Raw genomic sequence first — 10,183 nt, 5'->3', positions numbered from 1 at the left:
TGTTTTAATTGTTATTTTATGTACTAGACGGAGGTGGCGCGAGGTGTGCTAGCTTCCTGTAGTGGTGCGATGTGAAGAGCATTCCTGGTGGGCGCTGCTGTTTTGTCGCTGGGTTTGTTTTGCTGCAGCCGTATTATATGGTTTACATTGTACTAGCCGTGTTGCTAACCCTGCTTGCCGTGTTGCTGCGGGGAGACGGCGGTTGCGATTATTTTTATTTTTTTTCTTTCTCGTTTTGTGAATGAAGGTGAGTGTGTATTTGGTTGTAAATCACTGTGCGTGTGTGCGCGCGCTTTCTTTTTTTCCTTGTTTTGTGAATGAATGTGAGTGTGTATTTGGTTGTAAATCACTGTGTGTGCGCGCGCTTTCTCCTTTATTTTTTTTTTCTTGTTTTGTGAATGAATGTGAGTGTGTATTTGGTTGTAAATTATTGTGCGTATGTGCGCGCGCTTTCTCTTTTCTTTGTTTGGTAAATGAATGTGTGTGCATTTGGTTGTAAATTATTGTGCGTGTGTGCGCGCGCTTTCTTTTTTTTTTTTCCTTGTTTTGTGAATGAATGCAAGAGTGTACTGGGTGGATGTGTGTGTAAAGAAAGAAACGCATGTCGAATAAGACCGTGGGGAAACCTTATTGGCCTTTCGCCAGGGAGATTTTCTTGCGGGTCTTCGTATGTGAATTTATTTTATTTATTTTTTGTTTCAGTTAGATAAATGTATTGTAATTCTGGGCCAGTTGTAAGGGTGGACAACCTTTGTCCATTGTGTGAGACTGTATTTGTCTAGTACTTTCATCAGATTCTCTTTTTGTACAGGAGCCGGGTGCTTATGGCAGCGGTGGGATTCTAGTTTTTCCTATTTGAGTGGTTGGAATACGAGCACGTGTGTGTGTGTGGTGAGTCACTTGTGTGATTGCAAGTTGCTGTGCTGTGTAGGCCGATTGCGCCCTTAGGCCCCGCCGCCCGGCCTCGGTTCTTGAACTTGAGGCTTTGGATATTCAAGTTGTCCATGAGTGCATTGTATGTGAACTACTGGTCCCTGTCATTTTATGTTATTGATTTCTTTTTGTTTATTTGTTATAATTAAGTTGTTTAAAATAGTACGTGTAATAAATGGTAATACTTTTGGATATCCTTGTCTCCTGCTTCCTCCCGTGAACTGACCTGTGTGCCTTTAGACGAAATTTACTTAATTAGGGTCCCTGGCCTTTATCCAGGGTGGCGTAATCGGAATTTTAATTCTAATAAACCTTTTCTTGCCTCTGCGCTTCGCCACACGTGTTTAAATGCAAAAAAAAATGCTTTTAGGGCTGGTGATAAGGAAGCAGTGAAGAAGGCTCAAAAAATGCTAACTGGCAAAATCAGGGAGGGGAAAGAGTCATACAGGAGAAAACTGGAACAAAGGCTGAAACAGAACAACACGAGAGAGGTGTGGAGGGGCATGAGAAGCATCACTGGCTATAAGACAAGCGGCCAGACTATTGAGGCAAATGTGGAATGTGCAAACGACCTTAACACTTTCTTTAATAGATTTGATGTCCCTATGTCTCACACTTCTCCCGGCTTCAGCCCCAATCCACACTCTCCTGCTCCTATGTCCTCCCCTACACAGAGATCAGTCACAGTCACTACTCCTGCACTTCCAGCAATCAACATCTCAGTGGATCAGGGGAAGCATGGCCTCAGGAAGATCAGCCCTACAAAAGCTGTAGGTCCGGATAAGATCAATCCGAGAGTCCTGAAATCTTGTGCTCCCCAACTATGTGGTGTCCTCCAGTACCTCTTTAGCCTGAGCCTGTCCCTGCACTGTGGAAAACATCATGCATTGTGCCGGTTCCCAAAACACCACGTCCTTGTGCCCAGAACGATTTCAGGCCTGTTGCTTTGACATCGCACATTATGAAGGTGTTCGAGAGACTGATCCTGGATACACTTCGTCCCCTGGTGAAGTCCTCTCTGGATCCTCTTCAGTTTGCCTAACAGCTGTTCATGGGAGTCGATGATGCCATAATACACCTGCTACATCGTACCTACTCTCACCTTGACAAGCCTAGGACCACAGTAAGGATGATGTTCTTTGACTTCTCCAGTGCCTTCAACACCATCCAACCGGCAGTACTGGGGGAGAAACTAATGAACATAAACATTGACACCCGCTTGGTTTCCTGGATCATGGACTATCTGACCTGCCGTCCCCAGTATGTCCGACTACAGAACTGTGTGTCCGGGACTTTGATCTGCAGCACTGGAGCTCCCCAGGGGACTGTACTGTCTCCGTTTCTTTTTACTTTATATACATCTGACTTTAGATATAACTCAGAGTCATGCCACCTGCAGAAGTTCTCTGACGACTCTGTGGTTGTTGGGTGTGTAAAGGAGGGTGACACCTCTGAGTACCAGTCTGTGGTGGAGGTTTTCGTTTCCTAGTGTGAGCGTAATCACCTACAACTAAACATCAGGAAAACAAAGGAGATGGTTGTAGACTTTAGGAGAAGCAAGACCCCTGTGACTCCTATATCTGTAAAGGGAGAGATAGTGGACATGGTCTCTGAATACAAATATCTCGGAGTCCATCTGGACAACAAACTTGACTGGTAACTCAACACAACGACACTACAAGAAAGGACAGAGTCGGTTGTATTTTCTTCGAAGGCTCAGGTCTTTTAACGTCTGTAACACCATTCTGCGGATGTTCTATGAAATCGTTGTGGCGAGTGTCATTTTTTATGCTGTGGTCTGTTGGGGTGGTAACATTGAGGTGTCTGATAAGAACAAACTGGACAAGTCAATCAAAAAGGCCGGATCTCTGCTAGGCATGGAGCTTGACTCTGTGGATGTAGTAGCAAAGAGGAGGATTCTATCCAAAGTACAATCCATTTTAAACAATCCTTCTCACCCGCTATACAGTGTCTTTGCTGAACAGAGGAGCAGTTTCAGCCGGAGACTGATTACTATCAAGTGTTCCACAGAGCGCCACAGAAGATCCTTTCTCCCAACGGCCATAAAAATTTACAACTCTTCCCTGTAACTCATACACACATGTATGTGGATTTTTCACTAACTGTTACACAACAGGACATTACCACTTACCATATTAATAATATAATTACTGCAATACTACTTCCCAATAAAATATGTAATACAAGATTACATACAATAATACAATATTACATAAACAATACTAGATTACTGTGCAATACTTACAAGTGGCCCTGAGTCATATTCTTATGGTACTTACTGTTTTGAGAACTTTTTTTTTTTTTTTAAGAAGATTATTATTATTATTATTTATTACCTTTATTCTTTATTACCTTTCTTAGTTAACAACTGTGAGCACCTGTAACCGAGCATAAGCAATTTCCCTCTGGGATTAATAAAGTTATTTGAATTTTGAATTGAATCTTGAATTTTTCTTCCTCATGACTCATGAAGTATTGTTACATCTGGCATTCTCATTTCTCATCATTTTTTAAATTTATATCGAGGTATTTTTTCTGTTAAGCTGTTTGTGACAATGACCATTGTTGACCATACAAATACAAATTGAATTGAATTGAATTGAATTCAATGTGTGAAAATTATTCCTCATGCTTTCATGAATGAGAACCATTGTTTCACAATTTGAGTTCTGAAATTTACCTGTATCATCAGGATAGAATGTACAATGATATAATAAACTGGTCCCAGTACATTTAAGTAGTCAGCTTACTTCACATAAGTATAAGCTTATATTTCCACATAATGTAGCTGAGGCTAAACCTGAGCAAGGGTTGACATGCTCATTGCTCTGGAATAGGGTCAGTCTACACTCATCAGACCAAATGACCTTTTGTCATTGCTCCATAGTCTCTTTATGCTCCCTAACAAACCAAACCCTAACATCTGTACAGAATATATCATCTGTAATCACTTGCACCATAGCCGGACCTTCCTACAGTACAAGGAGAACAGGAGAAATCAATTTGGGCAAGGTTTTCTCAAAAGTAGTTGTTATGGAAGTGCAAAAATGATCACCCTGTTTTTTCCCTCACTGTTTATTGCTGATAATAAAAAAAAATAATATCAGTACTAAAATTTACATTGTTGCTTAATTACAGTATATACTGTACTTAATTACAAAAATCCTAGCACATCCCCCAGACATCCTTCCTTATCCTAGCAATAGTTTTGATGAGAAAAAATTAAGATGATAACATGAAAAAAAGGCTATTCAAGTAATATTGTCTACATAAGCTTTAAGTTAAAGCCCGGAATCAAGAATCAGACCAAGGTCTTTATTGCTTCACCTGATGAAACATAAGTTGTAATCTATGTAATCAGAAAACTTCCTTTTAACATACAGTACAGAGTCATAGTATCAGTACTCCTGATTTGGAAGGAAATAAATTCAAAATAAAATATTATTTTTCATATATAAGCCATACCCAATATTCAATACAATTCTTAGTCACCCACTTAAGGTCATCTGAAAGCTGATATGTTTCACTACTTACTTCACTACTGAGTAGTGAAACGTATTTACCTAACAAGAAAAAGGTCAAGTTGACATGACTCAACTTCCAGATAAGTGGAAGAAAGTTAATTAGCATCCAGTCCCCAAGATCCTTTATACATTCCTCATCTAAATAAAGCTATTGTCTCTCATTTGGCTTTGTTGAAATTGTGTATTATCAACATAACGTTGGAAACTAATCCCATGTTTTTTTAATAAATGATGAAGGATATAAAAAGAAAAGGGCTTTGGGCCTAAACCAGATCCTTGCAGAACACCAAACTTTACCATATGTACAGTCATTACCATTTAAATCTAGAGACTGATAGAGATCAGTTCAATTAGACCTGGTGTCATGTCAAGGCCTGGTGACTAAGGTCAAGTAACACAAGCCTGGAGACACAACATTGATCAGTGGCCAGCAACTACTGATAATCACTGTTCAATTACCAATGTAACCAGTGCTGTGTTCCTAATCCTGACTAATAGGCCTCTTGAATATTATTTCTGTCAAGGTGTGAACACATTACTGTTGTGTAACCTTTTTATAGGATATTGAAGATGAAGGGGAGATTTTATATTTGTCCGCAGTTGGACAGCAGACAGAGGTCAAGGTTAGGAAGCTACTCATTACATCATGTAAGGTTAAAAGAATCATGCAATATTTGTTTAATTAAAGGCTCTTAGATATTTGCTTATATGAATCCACATATTCAGTATATGAATATAATTTTAATTATATAACTTTAGAAGAAAACTAGTACTGAAACAAGCTAAATTAATTTAATACTACATTTGCAATCTAACATCATCTAATATGGACTGATATAAGAATTTCAGAAACAAACTACTAATCTATAGTCTACAGTATCTAGACACATTTACACATTGTTTTTTCATGTCAAAAACATCCTGTAAGCGGTAGTTCTTACAAGTGAAAATGACTAGTTGGAGGTCAAAGGAAATTGTCCAGACTGGTTGATTTGACAGGAAGGTAACAATTACTAAAATAACAGTCTCTGCATTCGTGCCTGAAAAAAGCATCTATGAATTCCCAGCAAAAAGCTTAACCTTAAAGCGTACGGGTTACAAAAGCACAATACCACCTCGGGTTCCACTTTGTTTAAAACATTCTATTTTGTAAATATCATATTTTACTAGACAATAAACATTCTATAATTTATAATTCTATTTTATATAAACACTATAAATATGTGTTCAGCTTACATATATTGCATGAGTGCAAATTCTGCCCTTAATTAAAATATATTTTATATTTCTCTCTCTCTCTGTATACATGTATATGCATAGACGCTGGAGCTGGTGCTGAAAAGGAGGACCGCAAACAAATTGCTGCCCATCATGTCCAACACCAGTTACCCTGCAAGCCTCTTTCTCTAGGTGCTTTACTGTACAGTACATGCGCATTCTACCACAAAGTTTTCTTATCTTTCTTTCTCTGTCCAGATATCATGTGACTCACCTCCTCTCTGAATTTCCCACTAAAATCTTTCTTGTTCTTCTCCTTTAACCGTCTAATCCTGGGTTTAGTCCCCACTTTTATTTTTTTCTGTACCTCCAAAGTCATCCAGAAGACCACCATTTAATGTTGTCTAGCTACAATATCCCCTGCATCCACCTACTCTCTCTAATCTCTTTTAGATGGCATCTCCTGGACAGCAGACAGTCCACCTGAATACATCTTCAACCATTCTTATACAGTACGTCCCCTGAACCCATTTTTTTCTTAAAATATGTATTCATCCCTGCCATTTCCATCCTTTCTGCGGCATCTACTAAAATCTGTCCTTCCACATTCTTGGACCTAATACCTCCTGATTACCTCCTTATCACATCTGTTGCCTTTTACAATCACCAATTTTTCTTTTTTGGGGACATTATCACTTTTCTCATTTATTTGGGCTGATGACCGACACTAAAACTATGAGTTTTGAAAAAAAAAAAAACATGACTGAGTTCTACAAAATACATGATGATCTGTCTATCTATCTATTAATCATGATTATGTCTTTAGCAATTATTTTGCTCATCTGTAATAGAAAAAATCATACACACATTTTTACTCACATCTGCTTAGCTAAAATGAATTCCGCTTTGCACAGCACAACTTATTATAGATGATTCAAATGCCATACTACGTTAGTCTTGTTTGCCTGTTAAAAAAAAAAAGGAGAAAATCTTTTTTTTTTTACTGATTTTTATTTACTGCAAATGTGAATTTATCACAATGGAACTGCAGCACAAAAAGCCGTTTTAATATAAAACATGTCCATCACCAACTGGCAATGAAATCCATTTAATTTATGGGCCATTAAATAACATAAATGACTAAAAACTATAAGGCCTAACTTTTTTCAATATATGATATTAACTATATGCATTCCTTATGTAAACATGTTGTGGAATTTAACAAACATTCTCTATGTTATACTTTAGAACACTTATACTTAAAGCAAAATAAAAACAAATATTACATATTTAAAAAAGAGGGTTTGGTCTCCCTTTGCTCTGTGATTTGCATGAGTGTTTTAAAAAAACACCTATATTTACCAAAACATCAACAGAAGTGATTTTACCAAACATTGTTTGGTAACATAAAGTGTGAATAACACTACAAAAGAGTGACACTGAAGTAAGTGCTACTATCCTTGATTATATAGTCATAGATCACTGGGTCTATGCGAACTCTTAGCTTTGCTCCGTTAACAAGCTTGACCACTTGACTTAAAGTAACAGACTGATACCAATAGTCAACACATTGCATAGTGTCTATGCCCTTTATGACATCCACCCACTCACGGTAAGAAGAATCGTACTTCTGAACATCAGTCTTCAAATACAAATTTTCCTTACACTTATGTCCACTAGGTATTGTGTAGTATATTTTTAGATTTACAAAGTATATGCCATTTTTAGGCACAACAAGGGATGTGCTGTTGTCCTGCATTTTAAATATGCTTCCAGAGTTAAGATGCTTCCATCTAATGAAAAGGTCCTTATGTCCACTTTTTTCATCCACATTTGGTACTGTTGCAGCTTTAAAAAAAGGAAGAAAGAATTAAGCTTAGTGAAAAAATTGGCTCCAGTTCACATACATGTATACAAATAATTATGTGAATGCATAAACAGATTAGAAAGACGAAAGTGTTTTCACATGAGCTTAAACTCAAGCAACTGGGAATTGAGTGACTTACTCATTAGACTCACTGTCTCCTTAACACGCCTACTGCTTCTCCGTTCCTTGACTAATTTTTGAACACTTGAATGAGTATCTATAAAACAAACAAACAAAAAAAAACAATCAATAAAAAAAATGTTAAAATCAAAATCCAAAAATGTGCACATCTTAGCAGGTTTATATTTCCAATTAATTAATTAAAAAGAAATCCATCCAAATAGTATAACAGTAAAAAAATTAAAAAAAAACTTACCCTGGCTCTCTAGTTGATTTGAAACTGCTGCTGCCTAGAAAAAAAAAGAGCAGAAAAGTGTAAAACTTTACAAACTGAAATTTGAACACTTTCATACAAATTTTTAAACTTACTCACTCACACATCGTCTATACCGCTTTATCCTGTATACAGGGGTCTTTTGGAGCGTATCCCAGGAGACAGGGAACAGAGTCCCAATCAATCACGGGACACACAAATACACACACTCGGGCCAATTTGGGAACACCAAGTAGCCTAATCTGCATGTCTTTGGACTGTGGGAGGAAACCAGAGTGCGCGGAGGAAACCCACCAAGCACGGGGGGGAAACATGCAAACTTACTGTAAGACCAGGGGCAATAATAAATTGAACCCGCACACAGAGGTAGTGATAACCACTACCCCACCGTGCTGCCTAATTTATAAACGAAATTTCATAATTTTGTACTGGCCAAAAAGTATGAAACAAGGTTATACAGTAGGTTACAAAATATCTGTGTGTGGTGTATCTTTACAGCATTACTCTAAAATAACATAACATAATTCTGCACTAATTATAACTTATCAGGCTAAAGACAAGAAAGGTGCATTATACAGAGAAACAAGGAAAGGTGCAAGTTAAAAGTTTTACAGAAGTGATTTATGTCTCCCAGTGGATAGAAAGTCGCTCGGTCAGAGACCCAGAGTTCCCTTCAGTAGCCTATCTAGTGCGCAGTGTGGTACAGTACCTTAGTGACATGCAGTGCTACTTGGAGGCAGAGCATCACGGTGAGGAATCCCGCAGCGCAGCGCAGTCCCGTCATCTCCACACACCGCCGCAGTGCTCGCATTCCTACTAGTTCCTCTTGTTACGCGCTCAAGTCGCTGTTCTTGCCTCTTGGGATTTTTCGCTTCTTGCTCCTTCTTACTCCGTGTCCATGGTCTTGTTTGTATTTATACACTTTAGTCAAATGGGACCGCCTTAAACCCGTGAACGCGCCCAGCCGCTCCGACAAATACTCCATGGAAAAGCGTGACGTAAAACGAAGTGCAAGAGGAACCGCTCTGGGAGAGCACGCGCAGCAAGGGCGTGTCCAGAAAGATAGAAATAAATAAAAAAACATTGAGTCAGGCACGCATGGATTTTCGACCCACGTGAATTCAGGTTTTCACATCTCCTTGTTTTTATTGGCACTCATTCTCAAGGTGTTCATTATGTCTTAAAGGTTGTGGAACCCTTTTTTTTTCTTTTTCTTTTTTTTTTTTTGGGAATGCCCTAAGACTTTATTAGTACCATGGATTGAATTATTTTGTATTTATTTATTTTTTCCCTGCCAACATTTATATATTGAAGTAAATACTTTTTTAAGGTAAACACATTCTAACATAGTATCTATCTATAAGAAATTGATTTGGACTTATGGAGCTGTTCTCTGAAGGCTTGTGAATGCAGTCACTCAATAGATCAGGACAGAAATTCCTAAAAAAAAAAAACACATGAGCCTTCAATAATGGAAGTGCACTCCATAATAACGTAAACATACACACTTACATTACTTGTTATACTGAAATTCCAGCCTCCGAAGCCCCTTGATTAAGATCAATCGCAGCTCTTTGATTTTTCCCAAATGAGGAAGGGTTTCCTGTTGACTCAAGGTTGCTTCCTTTTGCCCCCTCAGGGAGTTTTTTACTGCCACCTTTGTCACCCTTAGCTTGCTCATCAGGAACAACTTGAAGGACAGTCTATTGTCTAATAGGGATGGCTATTTAGATTCATACATATTTCATGCTCATTTCTCTAACTTTCATTGTGATCCTATAAAGCTGCTGTTATAAGCGCTATATATATATATATATATAATGTAATAGTTTGTTTGGTAATGTGGGAACATTTAATCTCTTCACCACTTTGCAGTGATTTCACAACCTTTTTTAACAAGACACAAGCAATATTACTTATCATATGTTATTGTTTTTGTTGTTCATCATCATTAGTTTCAGAAATTTTGTTTAACGGCAGGATTTTTTGTTTATAATGTTAATCAAAGTTAAAAGTTAATTAGATAACAAGCCTTTACTGTGTGGAACATAACAACTTCCCTCAGACTGAAGAAGATACATTGATGAGTGATGAAACGTTTCTACCAAAAAAGAGAGAAGTCCAGCTCACATGACTCAACTCCCCAATATTCTCACCTACATAGATGACTTCATAGCCATAGATTAACAACCATTATATTTTGGTGATATCATTTCATTTATATTT

At 37.7% G+C, this 10,183-nt stretch overlaps 1 protein-coding gene across 1 annotated transcript; it reads right to left on the bottom strand.

The window, feature by feature from the left end:
* Positions 1 to 6,687: 6,687 nt before the first annotated feature.
* On the bottom strand, positions 6,688 to 8,915 carry LOC128511873 (uncharacterized). The gene is made up of 4 exons (XM_053484882.1): positions 8,667 to 8,915; positions 7,940 to 7,973; positions 7,703 to 7,780; positions 6,688 to 7,544 (listed from the first exon to the last, which is right to left on the bottom strand). Exons 1-4 carry the CDS (start codon positions 8,766 to 8,768, stop codon positions 7,120 to 7,122), a joined length of 639 nt encoding a protein of 212 aa, XP_053340857.1. The 5' UTR covers positions 8,769 to 8,915; the 3' UTR covers positions 6,688 to 7,119.
* Positions 8,916 to 10,183: the final 1,268 nt, after the last annotated feature.

This window comes from Clarias gariepinus, chromosome 24, assembly GCF_024256425.1.
Source record: "Clarias gariepinus isolate MV-2021 ecotype Netherlands chromosome 24, CGAR_prim_01v2, whole genome shotgun sequence".
Taxonomy (NCBI): Eukaryota; Metazoa; Chordata; class Actinopteri; order Siluriformes; family Clariidae; genus Clarias; species Clarias gariepinus.
Note: the sequence above shows the minus strand (reverse complement) of the source record. Positions and strands in the feature narration are given on the sequence as shown.